The 23,111-nt window shown below is 40.0% G+C and overlaps 1 protein-coding gene and 1 pseudogene across 1 annotated transcript; both read right to left on the bottom strand.

The window, feature by feature from the left end:
• Window positions 1-373: 373 nt before the first annotated feature.
• On the bottom strand, window positions 374-8,078 carry LOC126775557 (cell cycle control protein 50A). The gene is made up of 9 exons (XM_050497586.1): window positions 7,910-8,078; window positions 7,699-7,832; window positions 7,370-7,572; window positions 7,139-7,272; window positions 5,836-5,955; window positions 5,063-5,148; window positions 4,611-4,746; window positions 3,151-3,316; window positions 374-715 (listed from the first exon to the last, which is right to left on the bottom strand). The coding sequence occupies exons 1-9, from the start codon at window positions 7,962-7,964 to the stop codon at window positions 670-672; spliced, it is 1,080 nt and encodes a 359-aa protein (XP_050353543.1). The 5' UTR covers window positions 7,965-8,078; the 3' UTR covers window positions 374-669.
• A 3,634-nt stretch (window positions 8,079-11,712) lies between these two features.
• Window positions 11,713-19,446, bottom strand: LOC126775664 (uncharacterized; annotated as a pseudogene).
• Between the last annotated feature and the right edge of the window lie 3,665 nt (window positions 19,447-23,111).

Raw genomic sequence — 23,111 nt, 5'->3', positions numbered from 1 at the left:
AAAAACCACGTACGTAAATTTTTAAGAACGTTCGCAGTATATATTATTTATTTTATAAATTATATTCAGGTGAAAAATGCGATTGTACTAAATAAAATATATAAAATGGCAACATTGTTGACGTTTACTTTAGCTTAACCATCAGGTAACACACAAAGTTAAATATTAAGCTATATGAACAGTAAAAGGTTTTATTAACTTGTTATTTTTACTGCTCATAAAGAAATGCCTAAAAGACTTGATATAGTTCATAATATTTCGATGTCACGTATGTATGTCAGTCGATATAAGAATTCTCAAAATTTTAAAAATAATGGTCAAGTCTTGACAATCGTGGCGCTAAGCTACATTTAAGTTATAATAAACGCAAGTGTAAGTTAAAACATAAGTCTTTAATATATGGAAATAGTAAAATTACAATTTAGAGTCGAGTTAAGTTTATATGTTTTAATGATTTTCATTTGTCCCAGCTATTCTATAAGAACAAATTCAAAACTCACGCAGAAAACGGTCGTGAAATCTCAGAAAGTGATATGCGACATTGAACATAATAATCATAAAATTTCAAGAATTTACGCATCAAAACAGTATATCACCATAAGTCGGTTGTCAACATTTCACAAATGAGTAATGAAGTGAGTTCTTACAGAATACCTCAGCTGGTATAATTTAAGAGTATGGAGTGCGTGGGTTCACGTTGATCATCTCTGTTGTGCTGAAATTAAACACGATAACATTATAGTTACTATTATAAATATTGTTATATTGATCGATTTGTATTTGTGAAATGTTTGCAATTTTCAACATTTAATGGCGGTACTTCACTTGGATATGCGATGTGATCCGGCTCGAAGGACCACTGTCAGATTCGATAGCTGTTTTAAAGGTGGAATTTCAACTATTGTATTATTAATTACAAACAAATAATTAACGTGTATCGAGCACACGACTCGAGACGACAAATTGTAGATTTAAGTATATATTCCATGCAATTTGCTAATACTAATTAATATAAGGTGAATATTTGCATTGATCGTTCATTCGCTCAGTAGAAATATATGGTTTTTTAGCAAACAATCTAATAATTTGGCATATTTTAATATTTGGTGGGTTCAGCCAATATTTGGAAAAATAAAGCGATAAGGTTACGCGAATATTTTAATGCCAAGTGTAGTGCCGCATTTATGTGTTGCTTATATTAAGTAACAAATAAAAGAAAATATTATAAAAAAATATCAACAAACCGGTAACTAGGATATATTCCTATTAAAGGATATGTAAGTGTGGAAATCAATACCTACTACCTACCTACAAAAACATTGTAACAAAATTAAAAAAGAAATAATAAAAATCAACAAAATAAAGCATCTATTTTGTCTATTATTTTAATTACAACAATAAAATATTTTAATTTATGCATACATCAATGTTACCAGCGTAAAATACTTGTGATATTTTTGTTAAACTACCTCTCAGATGAACTAATTTGACAGAATTAAACAAATTTATCAACTTCGAACAAATTAAAGCCTAATTCTGATAAGGATAAGATTCAATTTCGCTCAAACAGTTTCCGCATTTTATTAGGTTAGTAGCAAGTGTCGCTGTATGTAAACAAATTTTTATTCATGTTTTATGTCTTTTGCGCACGTTGCTGCCATTAGCATAACAATAATAAACAATACGAGTAAATGGAATCTCTTTCATCGCCATTATTTCCAAAACTCCGCGTTATTAGCGCTAATTCCCCACCCCGCGCCTCCCCGCTCTTGCCCCAATTATGCCGATGTGTGTGATGAAATATGGATTCATCAAAATTGTAGAAAAGCTATAATTAAATGTAAAGTAGAGGAATATCATACTTCAATAAAAGCAAGATGAAACGACATTCTTACATTTACTTTAAGCGCGTATAGTTCATTTCAAAAGGGCGAAAGATAAATAACTTTGAATTTGACACGTGACTGACTTTGTTTGTTAAGCAATTGCGAGGCGGTAGATTGATACCGTGACTTTAAATGCGTCTGGAGCGAGTATCATTTCTACTCATATTATTTAATAGTATCCAACCGCGGCTTCACCCGCGTATGAGTGAGAGGTGTTAGGTACCTTATGTCTTTTTATATAAACTTGAAAACGTGTATGCAAATCGATGATCGGTTTAGTTGTTAAAACGTGGAAACGTAACAAACAGACAAACTCACTTTCACATTTATAACATTATTAAGGATTATTCTAATAATGTGTCGTATCTAACTAAAGAGTATTTTATTCCTGTCAAATTAGTCCACTTAAGAGCAATCGATCGAGAGTAAAAATTATGAGCAATCAGATTTAGTAATCAAACTATAATGAAAGCTCATTGGTCATGCATTGCGTCATCGGTTCTCATCGACCAATGACCGTTCATATTAAAGTCGAAATAATCCGACTTTGAACAGCGTTTTAGAAACTAGGGTTCAACAGAAGGCCTATATACACATTTAACTAAAGAAAAAAAGAAACAAAATAAACTTACGATGGCAAAGTGACATTTTGATTTATAGTAACATGTTCAATGTTACCGGATCGGGGAATATGTGGGGGGTATCTATAATTATGTCGTTTAAACATTTTTTAATTTTATAAATTAGTTCAATTATATTGAAGTATAAATATTTTAATTAATTATTCTAGTTTGATTTTTACAATATGACGCAATAAGTTATTACTATCATTGATCAGTAAGAAATTACCAAACGATAATGGGCAAGTTATCAAGTGTACAAAACAAGTGACGTAACACCTTAGAACCCATGGCTGGCGATGCATCGCCAGAGAAAGTAACCTTTACTTCTTATATTGCCAACGTTTGGTAGAAGACAAGCCTTTAACAGTACAACAACAGCTTGTAAATGTCCCACTGCTGGGCTAAGGCCTCCTCCCTTTTTTTTTGAGGAGAAGGTTTGGAGCTTATTCCACCACGTTGCGCCAATGCGGGTTGGTGGAAGTGGAGTCTTTAACAACCGACGTTAAATTGCTCGTATGCTTTCCAAATGAAATACAGCTTGGAAGCATCATTATTTATATACATTATTATATATCTGAATTTATAAAGCTGACTTGAATATAGCAGACACTTTAGATAATCTTGTATCATATACCACATACCTCTTTGAGCATCTCACGTGTATGACGAGCAGCACGATGCCCAGCAGCAGGCACAGCGTGCCCACCACGACGTACGCCACGCCCAGGAAAGGATTCTTGCCTCCGAGCAACGACGTCGTCGATATTATAAATGTTTTCGTTCCATCGAAGTCTGTCACGGGGTAGTCTGAGCAAACATTTCAGTGTATCAGTAGTTGTTAAAGCTCAACATTAAATAGTTGTGTAATCTGTTACTCTGTAAGTTTACTGGTGGTAGGGCTTTGTGCAAGCTCGTCTGGGTAGGTACCACCCACTCATCAGATATTCTACCGCAAAACTACTGGTGGTAAGGCTTTGTGCAAGCTCGTCTGGGTAGGTACCACCCACTCATAAGATATTCTACCGCAAAACTACTGGTGGTAAGGCTTTGTGCAAGCTCGTCTGGGTAGGTACCACCCACTCATAAGATATTCTACCGTAAAACAGCAGTATTTCATATTGTTGTGTTCCGGTTTGAAGGGTGAGTGAGCCAGTGTAATTACAGGCACAAGGGACATAAAATCTTAGTTCCCAAGGTTGGTGGCGCATTGGATATGGGATTAGGGACATAACACTGGTGGTAGAGCTTTGTGCAAGCTCGTCTGGGTAGGTACCACCCACTCATCAGATATTCTACCGCAAAACTACTGGTGGTAAGGCTTTGTGCAAGCTCGTCTGGGTAGGTACCACCCACTCATAAGATATTCTACCGTAAAACAGCAGTATTTCATATTGTTGTGTTCCGGTTTGAAGGGTGAGTGAGCCAGTGTAATTACAGGCACAAGGGACATAAAATCTTAGTTCCCAAGGTTGGTGGCGCATTGGATATGTAAGCGATGGTTGACATTTCTTACAATGCCAATGTCTAAGAGCGTTGGTGACCACTTACCATCAGGTGGCCCATATGCTCGTCCGCCTTCCTATTCTATATAAAAAAAAAATAGTTCCCAAGGTTGGTGGCGCATTGGCTATGTAAGCGATGGTTAACATTTATTACAATGCCAATGTCAAAAGGCGTTGGTGACCACTTACCATCAGGTGGCCCATATGCTTGTCCGCCTTCCTATTCAATAAAAAAAAAGAATAAATATCGGAATATATGAAAAAAAATCAAAGAAAATTTTCGGTGCTGTTTTGTTTTCTTTTTACGAATTTAGTTAAAACATCACAAATCCACTAGTAATATTATACTGAAGGCTCACTAATTATTTTATCATTGACCACCAATACTTTCTATTGCTGCGTTCCGGTTTTACGGTTAAGTGAGCCAGTGTAATTAAGACACATGGGATATTATTTACATTGCTATTGGCTCTGGACTATGAATTATAAGGAGCATTTACTGATCAACCTTCTAAATTAAAAAAAAATAATTTTATATGTAACCAGACAATAACATTATAATCGTGAATTTTATAGTAAATAACAGAGTATATACTCACTGTAGTCCACTCTAAGAATGTAAGGTCCTTTAAAAAGTCCAGTACTGAACCCGACTTGCGAATGATCGACTCTTCGGTACAGCTTGCGGAAGGTTGGCAGAGCTGCAGTACGCATCCACACAATCAAGTCTTCATTCTTGAAAAAGGAACACATTAATATTATAGCACGAAAGTAAATAAGTAACAGTTTACAAAAGTCCAAAAGTCTTTCGCTGGGCAAAAGTTTTATCACCCTTAGAGCGAAGTTTTTTAGCTGTCTTGTATAATGTGGTATTATTTTTATTTATTTATAAATTACTTCTAAAATACTAGACGATTTCTGACTGATAATTCAATTTTATGGCAAAGTACTTTGCACCAAATACCCTATCTGACAATTGTATATTAATACTTTTTACTAAATTACATTATTACACCACAGATACTAAAATAATAAAATGTTATAATTTTACCTGGAAACCATTATTATCGGTATTATTTGGATCCAACATCCAAACCGGATTGCGCCAGTTGATTGGTTTTGTGAAGTTTGCAAACGCTGGAATAATTAATAAATATTCTGTATTTCTACATTTAAGTTTTCGTTGACATAAAATCATTGTTAGCATATTCTGTACATTTTTCTTTTGAAATCGTAAAAATTTCGATGCCGTAAAAATCCGTGCTCAAAAGTCAGTGTGGCATGAAACAAGTAATTCCCTATAAAGTCCATATTCATAGTATAGCATCTAGACAGATGCCCGGACTGTAGCGTTTAGGAATCACCAACGCCAGAAGGGTGTTCTACATTTTGACTGGGCGAATGAGAAATGAGGAAGCATAACGCTATGTGCAATTGGTTAGCATATAGTAGTTATTTAGTAATAACTGTTACCAAATAACTTCTTCACCCTTCTACCATCGGGTTAATAAAGGTAAGTCATAAAACATATTGCACATGTTATTAGCTAGACCTGGGAATTGAACTCAGGACTTCCAGGTCTGCGGTCTTACATGTAGCCACTAGACCAACGAGGCAGTGTATATTATATGAGACTAATAAACCAACCTTGGAGTCAAAGTATTGTCTCATTAGTTCCCACATTACAACTGCTTCAATCTGATGTCTGATAAGATGGTATCTCTTATTAGAATAACCTTAATAGTATTTAAAATAATTTAGATCTACATAATACAATACAATAATATTATAAAGATGAGTTATCAATTAAACATTGAGTCTTACCAGTCTTCAGGTCTCCAGGTGGATTTCTAAACTTGATATCTTTATCCGACGTCCATGCAATACCTGTTCTTAGAACTGGTACATTTTTATCTGAATCCTGAGATCGTACTAACAATGTATCTGAAAAAAAAAGGAATAAAAATGGCTGGAATTAAAACATTATATCCCAAATAACATAAGAAAGAAGAAAAGAGCCAATCTTCCATATAACATGGCACCATTTTAATTGTTGTGGTTTAAACACCAATACATTAAATTTGTATTTAATCATATATTACATATAATATTTCTATATTTTATACAAACTGTACTGTCGGCCACACTTTTTATTTATTTTTTTTACTTTTAAGCCCAGCGTTTGAAACTCTTTTATATCACAAATTGTAGTGTAGGCCACTCCTTTTTTATTTTTTTTACTCTTAAGCCTAGCGTTTGACACTCTTTTATGGCATAGACTTAGGTAATACACTGTGAAATAGTATACTTCAAAACAAAAATAAACAAATTGAAAATTCCATTGACAATTTTTTAACTTATTCATACTAACATACACACTAAAATAAGAAATATTTATAGAAATCCAATTAAGTCATTAACTAATTACTATTAACATTACAGTGTTAAATAGTAATAATAATAAAGATGTTTATTGCTTAATTTGAAAACAGTAACATATATATAAACAAGAAACACACATCTTAGATGAAAAATATAATTAAATGCCGGTGAAAAGAGTCAGAAAGGTCTGCAATTACACATTGGTTGCTAACGCAACATATAATTTGTATTGTTAAACCTGACAATATATTAATACAAAGATAAACAATGAAATAAAAATTACTAATGCAATTTTTATGCCAATATTGATCTTGTTCAAGATTTTGTAGGCCAGTATTTTTTTTTTATATAGAATTTGAAGGCGGACAAGCATATGGGCCACCTGATGGTAAGTGGTCACCAATGCCCTTAGACATTTAAAATGTCAACCATTGCTTACATAGCCTATGTGCCACCAACCTTGGTAACTAAAATTTTATGTCCCTTGTGCCTGTTACACTACAATTACACTGGCTCACTCACCCTTCAAACAGGAACACAACAATATCAAGTACTTCTGTTTTGCAGTAGAATATCTGATGAGTGGGTTGTACCTACCCAGATGAGCTTGCACAAAGCCCTACCACCAGTGAAAGTGTAGTAAAGTGAGAGAGTGTGTGTTTTGTTATATTAAAATTATCTAAGATGAGATATTCCTATAGTCATGAATTCAATGATTATAATCTTAGTTTAGAAATAACTTTACCATTAAAGAGAGAATTAGCGATGGCACCACATGGTGCTATAGGTTTCATCTTTCCATCTTCTTCGGCATATGCAAATGGCTCGCAATCTGATGACGGTGTGAGCGACAAGCGTCCAAGCAGCTGACTATCATCCCTAGATAAATAAATAACAAATATTTATCACTCAAATGTATTTGTATACAATTAACTAGGAGCAGTAGTAATTTTAAATATATTAGTAATTTATATACCTTGACTTTACGTATCTCCGGTGGTTTTGGTAGTAGTTACTGAGTCCATAATAAAAGTAGACATCACCTTTAAAATCCTCAGTTAAATTAAAAGGAATTTGACAAGTACAAGCCTCCATATTATTCTGTCTTATATATTCAGCGCATGTAATATTTTCATCATCCTTAAGACAGTATGTATAGTCTATAACATGTTCTTTTACCTACAATGAGCAAAATATTATAGATGTTTCGATATTTAAAGTTTTAGTAATAATTAAATATAAAAAGTTAATCTTTTGTTTGAATTTGAACTAATATTAATGCCTTATCTATTTGTGAAGGCTTACCTCATCAGAGAAATAGAGCAAACCAATGCCAACAGGTATAAATGCAATACCTATTACGAAAAACGTAGGGAGAACAGTGCCTGCTGTTAAAATGGGTTGCCAAGCAGGCAGTCGCTGCTGTTTAAACGCTGATTCTAGAAATTAAAAGTTAAATATCACGGATCAATAACGCGAGGCCACCGAAGGTGTGTCGTTTATATTACTAAATTACCTGCAGGACGTCTTGATTTAACATTCTGGTCCGATGTATCACTTGAAGTCGCCATTTTACGTTGGAACTTGTGATATCATAAAAATAATTGATTCCTTTGATTATTATACGTGCAATAATAAGGCCATATAAATACAAGTAACAACTCAAGATAAACTCTCCTTATGGATTGACATTAATTGTCAAAGTAAGTGACCAGTGTGACAGTTTCAATGTTTATTTTTTTCTCTAAGTAAAGCAGAAGTGTTACACCAAACAGACATTTCAACAGTTGAAATGTCAACATCACTTAATTTTAATCTTTTAATTTTATTTTTTGGTTCATTAAATTATAAATCAAGTTTTTATGAGTGTGTGATTAACGTCCACGCTATAAGGGCCGTCGACACCAGCGCTATGACCATCATTTTCCTTTTCGTCATTACATAATTAGACCTCTGAAGAGTCGCCATACTGTACTAGTATGACCTGAAATTTTGTGTCGCTATGTCCCGGTCTATAAGATCCCTCTGGAACTGGATCTGATGTTCAAACAACTTCTTCTCATCCAGCCAACGATGTCACCACTCGAAATGGTCACAGTTCAGAGATAATTTCTTTCAATAGTTATTATATATAAATAACTTATTTATTAAAGCGTAAATAAAAGCAATATTTAATATTTTCATTCGTGACGTATTACTATAGGAAGATTCTTTATCACTTATATTTTATTAGTATGGATGAAATAGAATTATTCAGCTCAGTGAAGTTTGTACGAATTAAAAAACTTGATAAATAACTATATACATATAACAAACAAAATAATATGATATAAAAATATTTCTTAAGCCGCGAACACATGAGTCGATTATATATCAATTGCTATATAAAAACCTATTTGATTCGCCTAAACAGACATTTCTTGAAATCAAAGCAACAGTTTTAATTAAAAAAAAAATCGAACTTCCAATAATGGTTAAAGAAAATCAAAGTGAGTGAATCCGCTATTAAAACACTAAGATCTTTTAAAACATTTTGTATTCAAGTGACATTTGTTTCAGACCATGAGTTTTGTAACTACATACTTTGTGATAATAGTGCAAGGTGGTGAAAATAGATGGGATAAAATAATTAAAAAATATAAGGAAAAAACTGCAAAAAGGGTACATAGAAAACGATTTAATTATTAAAATGTGGATTTAGAAAACTTCATTAAAATCAATAAAAAAAATCAGAAAAATGAACTAAATACATGTAATATATTGAAATTTTTAAACGCTTTCAAATAAACCGTTAACTTTTCACCTATATCTCATTCTCACAATATTAAAAAAGATAATTGAATGTATGGTCGTTTTTTATTTTCTCTACTATAACTAATAAACCAATTTACATAGAATTTATACCAGTAAATAGTTGAGATGGCCTAGTGGTTAGAACGCGTGAATCTTAACCGATGATCGTGGGTTCAAACCCGGGCGAGCACCACTGAATTTTCATGTGCTTAATTTGTATTTATAATTAATCTCGTGCTTGGCGGTGAAGGAAAACATCGTGAAGAAATTGTGCCACATGTGTATTCTACCAACCCGCATTGGAACAGCGTAGTGGAATAAGCTCCAAAACATTCTTCTCAAAAGGGAAAGGAGGCCTTAGCGCAGCAGTGGGACATTAACAGTCTCTTACTGAACTGATGCAGCGCGTTTTAGCGAAGGTAAATAATATGATCATATAGGTAGGCAGGTAGGTAGCTCCGCTTCGCAGTTATTCTCGCTTTATTAGACTTTTGATGTGTCAAGCGTGAATTTCATGTCCTTTTTAGTACTCTTAGTTCATGAAAATATACTTACAATGAAAACTGTTAAGTTTTTAAAAATAAAATATATTCAAATAAAATCATTGCACTTTGTATTTTGTTTATTTTAAAGACCATTACAGACTTTATATTTCATATATTTTAATACTTATACTATAAACAAATATATCTATATAATAATTAAGTATAATATAAGTATAAATATGGGATATCCTAAATATACTAACAAATTGTCAGTTTATCGCTTCGATCGATACGGTTTATCGTAATCGAACCGATACTTATTGTTTTCCTATTCTACTAATAAAGATCTGGTGCGGTTGTCGAAGTTGGATCGGAGTAACATCGTGTCGTAACCGTTACGCTTTTACTTCTAGTTACGACTGTCAAAACGATATTTTCAAATGAGGTCAACGATTTGACTGAGGTTTATTTTTGCGAGAAATGCCATCGGGAACGTATCGAAAGCATAATAAATAAGAAGAATTGATCCTCTGACGAAATATGTGATATTTTTTTTTGAGTTTATATGTGCAATATTATTAATATAAATAATGGTACAAAGGATACTGGCTTAAATAAAAAAAAAAAACGGTAATCTAAGCTTATCGGGTCATCTAGGATTATATTGGTTTGATTTATATTAATTTCGAGTAATACGTTCTTATCTATATATTCATCTCATTGACCCGCGATGTTTTATGATTACAATTTTGACATTGTTGCCATAGCTATATACAAAAACTGAACGCAATGCTGATGCTTATGTGGTAAAAATGTACAACTGATTTTAGATATACCGGTGGTGGATATATACTGGTGGTAGGGCTTTGTGCAAGCTCGTCTGGGTAGGTACCACCCACTCATCAGATATTCTACCGCAAAACAGCAATACTTGATATTGTTGTGTTCCGGTTTGAAGGGTGAGTGAGCCAGTGTAATTACAGGCACAAGGGACATAAAATCTTAGTTCCCAAGGTTGGTGGCGCATTGGATATGTAAGCGATGGTTGACATTTCTTACAATGCCAATGTCTAAGAGCGTTGGTGACCACTTACCATCAGGTGGCCCATATGCTCGTCCGCCTTCCTATACTATAAAAAAAAAAAAAAAAAAAAATACCATTGACCCGTCGTTTACTTGGTGTAAACACTGGATAAATTCCTTCAAATAGTCTATTAACTTTTGGAGAAATATCGGTGCTTATGAGAGACAAGTCATTAAATAAATATAAATACTCCTTAAACGACATTTGGGCTGTATATAAAAGCGCTTTGCTTGTTCCCTGCCACAAGACGCAAGAAGAAGTATTCATCTTATTACATCTGTTTTTATTGTACATTATATATTTAAAATCTCAGATACATACAGTCATACGTATAAAAAAATTGTACTGTTTCAGTATACATCATTTAGAAATTATGAAATTAATTTAATTACAATTATAGCTTTTTTAGGAACAGCAACACCAGTTGATAGTGATGAACTGAATACTCAAATTAAATTTAATGTCTCTCGTTTTAAATAAAATATTATTGTCTCATTATGTTGGATACAACACAATATTGCAGCAGTAAACAGGCGATATAGTTACCACTGGCAGTCATTAGCGGCTCCCTTCAGCCCTCGCTTAGCACACGGAACAGTGATCTCATTAGTTAGCGTTGTTTACCTGTTTTTTTTCCAAACAGTTTCAAAATACACGAATCCTCGTGAGTAACTTGATATGTGCGTCGGCAGACAGAGAATGGAAATATGAACTGTCACCACTAGGGATATGCGTTTTGACGAAGCAACTCTTAGTTGGAGTAATATTTTTGTTTAATTTTTTTTTTCACAGTGACAGTACTACGATTGAGGGTAGATAAGCAAATGAACCTCTCATTTTGCTCTTGCATCATACTTTAGTAACCGCTAATAAAAAGTCTACTTTTTCATATCCCTCGTGCTTGCAATCGCACTGATTTATAATTAGTTGTGTGTGCAACAAAGCATGTTTTTTTGGTTACTCGGGTTTTGGTTTTCCAGAGTGTTCACGTTCTTTACTTGAACATAACTGTGGATATAATATTTTTCATTTTTTATGTACACAACCGGTATATTTACTGGTGGTAGGGCTTTGTGCAAGCCCGTCTGGGTAGGTACCACCCACTTATCAGATATTCTACCGCAAAACAGCAATACTTGATATTGTTGTGTTCCGGTTTGAAGGGTGAGTGAGCCAGTGTAATTACAGGCACAAGGGACATAAAATCTTAGTTCCCAAGGTTGGTGGCGCATTGGCTATAAGCGATGGTTGACATTTCTTACAATGCCAATGTCTAAGGGCGTTTGGTGACCACTTACCATCAGGTGGCCCATATGCTCGTCCACCTTCCTATTCTATAAAAAAAAAAAAAACCGTAATATATTTTAACAAATATTCTCCTTTCGGTAATCGGTGGCATAGCAACCTTTTTTGACAATCATTCTACAATTTCGCCTTATAGATAATCAATTTTCTGTAGCACTTAAGCAAGCAAGTTAAGATAGTAGTGATACATAGAAGGGTTTTTTTTTTAAATTTAAATATGTTATAAAATTTATGTTTCTAGTTGTGACTTGGCTCATAGCGGTGAGAGCGATACGTGGGTACCGTACGGTGTCATGGACGGCAGCGACACTTCTCGTGAGCGATCCGCCCTGGGAACTTTAGGCGGAGGTGCTTGCGGAAGTGCACTGGTTCCGGGTGGAAACGAGGTCAAGCGGCGTCCGTCCAGGGTCGGCGGAGATTGAGCGAGTCAGGGCCCTAGCCCAGCGAGCCTTGATTCGCAGGTGGAAGGAGGACCTGAGTTCCCCCTCGGCAGGCCTAGTGACAGTGGAGGTGGTCCGCCTCCACTTGAGTCGCTGGGTGGAACGGAGTCACGGCTCACACTCACATTCAGGCTGACGCAGGTGCTTACCGGACACGGTTGCTTCGGTAAGTACCTGCACCGGATAGCGAGGCGGGAGGTGACACCCTCCTGCCATGAGTGTGGTGCGCCTTCGGACACAGCGTGCCACACTCTGATGGAGTGTGCCGCTTGGGGACCTCAGCGCCTGTCCCTGGCGGCCTTAGTCGGTGAAGACCTCTCGCTGCCGAGTGTGATAAGCGTGCAACATGCTTGGTAGCGAGAGGTGCTGGTTGGAGACGGTCTCCTTCTGCGAAAATGTCATGTCGCAGAAGGAGGCAGCGGAGCGGGAGCGTGAGGAAAGGGCCTCCGCTGACTCGCTTCGCCGAAGAAGACCGGGGAGAAGGCGTCGGCGCTATGCGCATCGTCTCCTCCCGCCGTATGTGTTGCCGGGGTTAGGGGATCTTTGTACTCTGAGAACCCCTTAGGATTTGGAGGCCTGCAGAGGCGGGCCAACCGTCGGGGCGTCACGGTAGTATGCGCAAGCGATCCCGTGACGCCCCTCGAAAAGGCGGTGTGGGTACCGCTGGTTTTTTAGTGGGTATTCCGGCGCATGCTCGGCGCCGGCGAGTCCCACATACCCCCCACTTCAACTGGGGGAAACGCGTAAACGCGTTTTTCCAGCGAAAAAAAAAGGTCTGACTTGGCTTTGTCTCATGACAGACATATTCATGCACACAAATGTCTGTCCTGGGTTGGAATCGAACCCACGACCTTCGTCGTGAAAGGCAGGTATCTACCAACCACGCCAACCGGCTCATCAAATTTATAACCTTCTCAAGTTTTAAAGCTTTAAATTGTTATTTGAATCTGCCGAAAATTTGGCATGCTAGTAGAAACTAGCCATCGAACATAGGGCTCTTCCATGACTATTTTAGTAGGTTATCATCATAATATTCAGCCCACATTAATCCACTGCTGGACATAGGCCTCCTCACAGGCGCGCCAGTTGTCCCGGTCCTGTGCTAGTCGCATCCATTGAGCACCCGCCATCTTCCTAAAATCGTCTGATCATCGGGCGAGTGGTCTGCCCACTGGCCTTTTTGCTTCTCTAGGCCACCACTCCGTGACGACTTTAGTCCACCTTCCGTCTTCTCGTCTGGCCAAGTGTCCAGCCCATCTCCACTTTAACCTCGTGATACGCTTCCCAATATCTTCGACTTTCGTCTTTCGTCAGATTTCTGCGTTTGGTACACGATCAACTTGGGAGATGCCTAGTATAGCACGCTCCATCGCCCTTTGTGCCACTTTTATTTTGTGCATGCTATGCTTAGTAAGCGTCCATGTTTCGGCACCGTAGGTGAGTATAGGCAAGACACATTGGTTAAACACCTTGGTCTTGAGGCATTGTGGGAGTTTTGATGTCAACGTATCTTTGAGCTTTCCAAAAGCAGCCCACCCTAATCCAATGCGTCGTTCGATCTCCTGTATTTGAGATTTCCGATCAAATGATAAGCGATGTCCAAGATAGATATAATCACTGATCACCTGTACGGTGTCCTTACCTACGATTATGTTAGGTGCACGTATGTGGCGATTAGTCATGATTTTGGTCTTGGACATGTTCATCCTCAGACCGATCCTCAGTGAGACTTCTTGCAGATCTGCTAGCATAAGTTGAAGTTCTTTGGTGCTCTTGGCGACAGGAATCAAGTCGTCCGCGAACCTGAGGTGCGTCATGCGTTTTCCGTTTATATTGATACCTTTCTCTCTCCAATCCAGCGTCTTCAACAGATCATCTAAGACGGGGTTGAAGAGTTTCGGCGAGAGGTTATCGCCTTGTCGGACCCCTCTGTCAACAGACACGAGGTTGGTGTTTTTGTGCATGCGCACCTGCATAGTCGCGAATTTGTACAGCTCTCGGAGGATATCTACGTATCGCTTGTCAATACCGCAGCGATGGAGAGATTGAAACACGGCCCAATGTTCGACACTGTCGAAAGCCTTCTCGTAATCAACGAAGGCAAAGCACAGGGGTCGGTTATACTCATTGCGCTTCTCCATTAGCTGCTTGACAGTATGGATGTGGTCCATAGTTGAGTATCCACTCCGAAAGCCAGCTTGCTCGATAGGTTGGTATTCGCCGAGGGTGTTAGCGAGTCGGTGGCACAGGACAGCTTTAGCGAACAGTTTGTATAGACCTGAGAGAGAAGGCTTATTGGACGGTAGTTTGTCAGTTTTGTTTTGTCGCCTTTCTTATAAAGTATCGTGACAATCGCATTCTTCCATTGACCGGGTGTAGAACCCTGTAGGAGAATTTCGTTAAAACGTTTTACAAGGACTTCAAGTATAGGTTTTCCACCTGCCTGCAACATTTCGACATGCACCCCCTCCTCACCAGAGGCTTTACTTTTTTTCATTTTGCTTAGAGCATGCTCTACTTCATCTGGTGTTATATGAGGTAATTCGCCTTTTTCGATTCGCTCTACTGGCGCTGCTCTGGGGTCCGTCGCATCTTGTATCGATTGCGGTATTTTTGAGGTATACAGGTCCCTGTAAAACTCTTCGACGATCTTTATAATTTGGTCACGATAAGACACAATAGATAAATAGAGCAGAGCCAAGCCAATTTCGAAGTCGAGATGGCCCAGTGGTAAGAAGTCGAGATGGCCCAGTGGTAAGAACGCGTGAATCTTAACCGATGAACGTGGGTTCAAACCCGGGCAAGCACCTCTGAATTTACATGTGCTTAATTTCTGTTTATAATTCATCTCGTGCTTTTCGGTGAAGGAAAACATCGTGAGGAAACCTGCATGTGTCTAATTTCATCGAAATTCTGCCACATGTGTATTCTACCAACCCGCACTGGAGCAGCGTGGTGGAATAAGCTCCTCAAAAAAGGGAGAGGAGGCCTTAGCCCAGCAGTGGGACATTTAAAGGCTGTTACTGTACTGTACTGTACTGTAAGACACAATATTGCCGGCATGATCCGTTAGCTTGTTTATTTCCCTCATGCCCAAGCTAAGTTTTTTTCTATAAACTTTCGGGCCCCTATTGTCTTGGATGGTTTTTGCAATAGTTCTGGTGTTATAAATTCTTAAGTCATTACGGATTGCCTGCTTTATAGCCTTATTAATCTCTCTCTGATCTGATGTTATACCAGTCTTCAATTCCCTTCTTTGGGATATGAGAGAGAGCGTATGAGATGTTAATTTCGCCTCTTTATGTGGCTTCTTTTCCCCTATGTGTCTCTTCGTGGTCTCCGTCAGTACTGTGCACAGCAAGTCGTTCAATGAGTCGACATTCTCTTCTATAAGCCCTTCGAAAGAGTTTTTGAGTTCCAGTTGAAACTCATTTTGTAAGAGTTTGTAAGTTTTAGTAGGTACTTAATAATAATTTTTATATGAGAACTAGCCAAGTTAGACCTTCAATATATTATCTTAAGTTATAAGAAGACATAATATTGTAGTAATATTGTATGTTGTTATAAAGTATTTTATATTGTTATAAATAAATTTCAGGACTGACCATTGAACTTGGCACGTATTTAGATCTCACTTCTTTTATCGTTGAAGTCAACAACCAAGGCATATATCATATTGAACTTGGCTCGCATTTCACATTTATGTTTTTGATGGGATAAGAGAAGTTACAGAATATAAACCTTATACATCTACCAGACATCGCGTTGACATTGTACTTATATATTAACAATTAGATATTAGATTTAAAACAGCGAGATAACATGTTTTGATTAATGATCTAGATAATAATTATATTCATGAAGGATTTATTAATGATAATTTTCATAGAGCCCGAAGGATCAAGTTAATGTTCACATAAACACACACACACACACACATAAACGAACATGTATTTTACATAGTTTTACATTATATAGTTATAAATAAGGGTATCATAGTTTTTACTAAGAATTTTAATCAACCCACCATCCATTTCAATTGAAACTATTTGTCTTGAGGATAAGCGGGCTATCCAGTAAAACGTCAATCAATCAATCAATCAACAGCCAATCGTTGTCCACTGCTGAACATAGGCCTCTCCCAAGGTGCGCCAAAGCTCCCTGTCCTCCGCCTTCCGCATCCAGTTGGTGCCCGCCACCTTCTTAAGGTCGTCGGTCCACCTGGCTGGAGGGCGCCCTACGCTGCGCTTGCCGATCCGCAGTCTCCACTCTAGGAATCATCTGCTCCAACGGCCATCGGTCCTACGACATACTTGACCAGCCTACTGCCACTATTCCGGTGACTCCGGTTCTTTTCCGGATAATCTCATTTCTGATCTTATCCTTCAAAGAAACTCCGAGCATAGCTCGCTCCATAGCACGCTGAGCGACTTTGAATTTGTGGACTAGTCCCGCAGTTAGTGTCCACCTTTCGGCACCGTATGTCATGGCAGGTAAGACGCATTGGTTGAAGACTTTCGTCTTCAAACATTGCGGTATAGACGACTTGAGGACTTGACGAAGGTTGCCAAATGCTGCCCATCCCAAGCGAATTCTTCGATCGGCTTCCTTCTCGAAGTTGTTCCTACCGACTTGTATTATCTGTCCTAGATAGGTATATTCACTAACAACTTCGAGAGGTTTCCACTCGACGTATATCGGTCCCGGCACGACATGCCTATTGAACATGACCTTGGTCTTGTCCAAGTTCATACCGAGACCGACACACCGGGAAGACTCGCCTAGGCTACGCAGCATTTCGGTGAGTTGTTCCAGCGACTCTGCTATGATGACGATATCGTCGGCAAATCGAAGGTGTGAGATGTACTCGCCGTTTACATTGACTCCATACCTAGTCCAATCCAGCGTTTTGAAAACGTCTTCCAACGCGTTGGTGAACAGTTTCGGGGATATTACATCCCCCTGTCTCACCCCTCTGCGCAATTGGATCGCCTTCGTCTTACAGTCCTGGATGTGGACAGTCATTGTAGCGGCGTTGTACAGACATCTCAGTACCTCGATATATCTCCAATCGATATGACATCTCTGCAATGAGTCGAGCACTGCCCAGGTTTCGATGGAGTCGAAGGCTTTCTCGTAGTCCACAAATGCCATACACAGCGGCTGATTGTACTCTTCGGTCTTCTGCACAATCTGCCGAACAGTATGGATGTGGTCCACGGTGCTGTAGCCTGATCGAAAGCCGGCTTGCTCTGGGGGCTGGAACTCGTCAAGTCGTCTGGCGAGACGGTTCGTGACGACTCTTGAGAACAGCTTATACACGTGACTCAGGAGGGAGATTGGTCTGTAGTTCTTCAAGAGGGTTTTATCACCTTTCTTGAAAAACAGTACCACCTCACTCCCGCTCCACGTTTCCGGGGTCTTGCCATGTTGGATGACGGAATTAAAGAGGCTTGCTAGCTCTTTCAGGACCGGAGTCCCGCCTGCCTTAAGCAACTCTGTTGTGATTCCGTCATCTCCCGGAGATTTGTTGTTTTTAAGCTGTTCTAGAGCCGCCCTAATCTCTCCTTGGTCAACGACCGGGAGCTCCTCGGAGTAATGGCGCAAGAGGGGCGCGCTGGTCATCAATACTGATTCCCATGGGTTTATCCGATCTTGAAGAGAACAACTGCCCATAAAACCTCTCTACTTCTCCGATAATCTCAGGCCTAGAGGTAACGACCCCACCATTTTCAGTTTTAAGTTTTGTCAGACGCGGCCTCTCAAACTTGCGAGCGAACACTTTCGATCCCCGATTTTGCTCAATCGCAGCCTTGATGGCACGGGTATTGGAGCGTCGGAGAACGCGTCGCGTCAGCGTTTTTATTGTTCGGTTTAAGGCCTTATCTGACAAAAACGATGGTAGTTCTCGTCGTTTTCTCATGAGCTCGAGTGTCTCAGCAGAGAGTTTTGGTGCGTTGTCTCTTCTCTGTGGCGGAAAACACTTGCGGGATGTGTTTTGCAGTATTTTGACCAGCGTGTCGGTTCTCTCATCAATGCTGCTTATGGTTTCCAACGCGGTGAATTGATTTTGAAGTTCCATTTGGAACTTTTCGGAGCCTTGAGCAGCTTGGAGCATGGTAGGTCGGAGAGTAGACCTCATCATTCTCGATCTTTCGGATTTTAAGTTGATATTTAGAGTGCCTCGAACCAAGCGGTGATCACTTCCGGTATTAAACCTGTTGATCACTGCAACATCTCTAAATATGTGCCTTTTATTCGAAATGATAAAGTCTATCTCGTTCCTTGTCACGTTATCGGGGCTTCGCCAGGTCCACCTCCTCTGAGGCTTCTTTTGAAAGAAAGAATTCATCAAAAAAAGCCCCTGCGCTTCGAGAAAGTTTACCAGCATTTGCCCCCTGTGATTTCTGCAGCCCAAGCCGTAAGGTCCGACTTTCGATTCACCGCTATCTTGTACTCCCACTTTAGCATTAAAGTCTCCCATAACAACATTGTAGTGGGCCCTCGAGGTGTCGTTGAGGGCCTTTGCGATGTCCTCGTACATCGCTTCGACCACATCATCAGAGTATGTCGAAGTTGGCGCATATACCTGTACAACCTTCAGGGAGTACCTGTCGGAAAGTTTTAGGACAAGGTACGCTACCCGGTTCGACACACTACTGATTTCCACAATGCTGCTAATGAGATCCTTTTTGACTAGAAAACCGACACCACCCTGGGAGAGGTTATCACCTTCGCGGAAGTAGAGTAAGTTACCGGACTCTAGAGTTATCGTGTCCTCCCCCTGTCTTCGGACTTCAGATAACCCCAGTATATGCCAGTTTATATGACTTAACTCTACTTCTAATTCGGCGAGGTGATGGTCCAGCCTCATCGAGCGTCCATTATACGTTGCCATTTTCAGGCGTTTTATACGGTAGCCTGCCGTGAACCGGTGATTCTTAGCACCCCCTGCCCTGCCGATACCGCGACCGCTACCTTGGTCGGGCCTAGCGGGCTTGCCGGTAACTGGGGGCCTTTTTTTGGGCGCATCTGCCATTTAGGGAGGGGTTTGCCCATACTCGCCGCGCTGAGCAGGCGTGTTGGCGAGCGCAGTAGGGGGTAAGATGTTTATGGGAGGGGGGACGCTGCTGCCCATCCCCCCTTTTCCCCGTCCCTCAGTCGCCTCTTACGACACCCACGGGATGAGATTGGGGGAGTACTATTCTAAGCCGGTACTCCACGGCGAAACGTATATATCTCAAAACAAAAACAGTAAAACGTATATATCTCAAACTTAATAAACCCTTGCAAACTATGTACATACTATCATTTTGAAATGAATAAAGCATTTTGGATTTTTGTTATTCTTTTTTTAAATATCCTAAAGAGGTTCTTATAGCAAGCTATATATTTTACCATTTACCATATATTTTTTTTTACAGAAAACTAAGATATACACAATATTCAATCTTTGTCCGTAAGAAGATTATATATTATAATATAAATTGTATTAAGTTACACACATATTATAGACATACATAAACACACATCCAAACAGACATACTACACAACACATTCCAACTCAACATAGAATATTGGATTGACGACACGACGGACGATCGAACGTACACAGTGGACAACCGCATTGCTTATCTCCGTTGTGACGTCGTCCTTTGTTCTATGTTGAGGCCCCGCCTACCGGTGCAAGCGCATTGGAGCGACGGATCTTTTATATTGGCTACGAATGATCCTACCAACGTTTACGACTTACGCATGATTCTACCACCGTCATAACCGTTACTTGCGCTTCAAAATAATTCGCTTTGTGTTTAAGTATTGTGTTCGTGTTTATGTGTACATATGTGATCTTCTATGCCTGTATAACGTTATTTCTTCTGTGTGCATATATTGTGTGTATAACGTGTATATAATATACACGTTTATGGACCATCCGCGTGAGTTTCATTTCTTATTACAATATTCTCACAGACCCTAACACGCGCATCACTTACCCATAACTGGTGACCCCGAGCTGTAATTTTTAAAGAACACCATGAGCGAAAGCAGCGATTCTGCTAAGTCATGCACTTCACAAAATGGCGGTCATAACGTGACCAAGCGAAAACAACGCCCTATGCAGCGCGTTAGTACTGATGACGAACGCTCTGGAACTTTTAACGCCGGAATTACTGGTGACTCCACCAAGTTCAATTACGTCATCGGCAACCTCGACCACCAATATTCGCGCGAGGTCAAGGATATTTTACTGGCTCCACCTGCTGCTGATAAATACAATAAATTAAAAACCGAGCTAATCAAGCGACTTTCGGCTTCTCAAGAGCGTAAGGTGAAACAGCTTCTCATGCATGAAGACCTTGGAGATAGAAAGCCATCCCAATTCCTGCGTCATCTCCAGAACCTCGCAGGCCAGAACGTACCTGAGGACTTTCTCCGTACCATCTGGTGCAGTCGCCTGCCCGGAAACATCCAGACCCTTCTCGCATCACAGCCTCATAGCTCACTGGAGACCCTTGCAGACTTGGCCGACAGATTGAAAGATATAGCATCCCCACCGCACCACATTGCTGCGACATCTGCGCATGGACCCAGTTTACAGTCCATGGCTGGTGAGATCGCCGAATTGCGGAGAATCGTTAAGGATCTGACCCTTGAGCTTGGCAGACGACCCCGCTCGAGGACTCGACATCAGCGCCGTGACAGAAGTGGATCATCCAGACGTTCCGAGTCCAGCTATCGGAAGTATCCGATATGCTGGTATCACCAACGGTTTAGGGACGGCGCAACGAAGTGCATAAATCCGTGTGACTTTTCGAAGGCGGGAAACTCTCAAAGCAGTCGGTAATGACGACTACCGATTGCTCCAACCCAACACCAGGTCGTCTATTCGTCACTGACCGCCGGACCAAGAACCAGTTCCTTATCGACACGGGCAGTGACCTGTGCGTATTTCCTCGGGCCCTACACAACCAGTGCAAGCAGACTGGCTATCAACTGTCGGCGGCTAACGGCAGTGTCATCAACACGTATGGTTTTGTTAATTTTAATTTAGATCTAGGCTTACGCAGGGATTTTCCTTGGCGCTTTATTGTTGCGGATGTAACCAAAGCTATCATAGGTGTAGACTTTCTTTGTAAATAAAATTTATCTGTAGACGTAAAAAATAAGCGCCTAGTAGACAATATCACCTCACTTACTTCAATTGCTGAGCTTTACTACAATAAAGATACTTGGAATGCTTTTTCTGTAAAGGTCTTGACTGGTGAATCTCGATACCATTCTATTCTGTCGCAATACCAAAGATTAATCCGACCATCCGGTATGCCTTGCACACCTAGGCATAACACCGTACACCATATACGCACTACACCTGGATCTCCCATATCTTGCACTCCCCGCAGGTTAGCTCCCGATAAGCTCACCATAGCTAAGCGCGAATTCGAGATTATGCTGAGCAACGGCACTGCACGTTCTTCAGACAGTCCATGGTCGTCGCCATTACATTTAGCTCCGAAGAAGGACAACGGATGGCGACCTTGCGGGGACTACCGCAAGCTCAACGCGAGGACAATTCCGGACATGTACCCCATCCGACATATCCACGATTTCGCGCATAATATATCAGGTTGTACAATTTTTTCTACAATCGACTTGGTTAAAGCTTACAACCAAGTGCCGGTTAGTGAAGATGACATCCCAAAAACTGCCATTACAACCCCGTTTGGTTTGTTCGAGTTCCCATTCATGACCTTTGGTCTCAGGAACGCAGGCCAAACGTTTCAAAGGTTGGTTGACGAGATGACTCGCGGGTTAGATTTTGTTTACCCTTACCTGGATGACTTCCTGGTTTTCTCCAAAAGTCAGGCCGAACACGAGAAGCATCTGCATCAACTGTTCGGGAGAATGCGAGACTACGGCATGCTGGTCAACTCAGCCAAGTGTGTCTTCGGTGCCGAGGAGGTAACGTTTTTAGGTTACAGAATTTCGGCAGCTGGTACCAAGCCCTTAGACTCTAAGGTAGACGCCATCAAGCAATTCCCAGTACCTAAAACCGTCCAACAGCTGAGACGTTACCTAGGTATGTTGAATTTTTACAGGCGATTTATACCTCAGGCTGCTAAAATCCAACAGCCCCTCCACGCCTTACTCACTGGTTCAGTGAAGGGCTCCCACCCAGTCCATATATCTGGCGAAGCCCTCGCAGCATTTAACCAGAGTAAGGAGAGTCTTTGTGATGCCACTTTACTTGCACACCCAGATATCCAGGCCAAACTAGCTCTCGTCACAGATGCGTCTGACCAGGCTATGGGGGCAGTCTTGCAGCAACACAAAGATGGGATTTGGCAACCACTAGCATTTTTCTCACGGAAACTGAGTCCGGCACAGCAAAAGTATTCCCCATATGATCGCGAGCTTCTTGCTATCTACGAGGGAATCAAACACTTTCGCCATATGCTAGAGGCGCGACATTTCACAGTCTATACTGACCACAAGCCATTGCTTTACGCCTTCCACGAGAGGAAAAGTAGCAGCTCCCCTCGTCAGTATAGACACCTGGATTTCATAGCGCAGTTCACCACAGACATTCAGCATATATCTGGCAAAGATAAT

This window comes from Nymphalis io, chromosome 18 (genome assembly GCF_905147045.1).
Source record: "Nymphalis io chromosome 18, ilAglIoxx1.1, whole genome shotgun sequence".
NCBI lineage: Eukaryota > Metazoa > Arthropoda > Insecta > Lepidoptera > Nymphalidae > Nymphalis > Nymphalis io.
The sequence above is the reverse complement of the archived record's forward strand: the minus strand, read 5'-3'. Positions and strand labels throughout refer to the sequence as shown.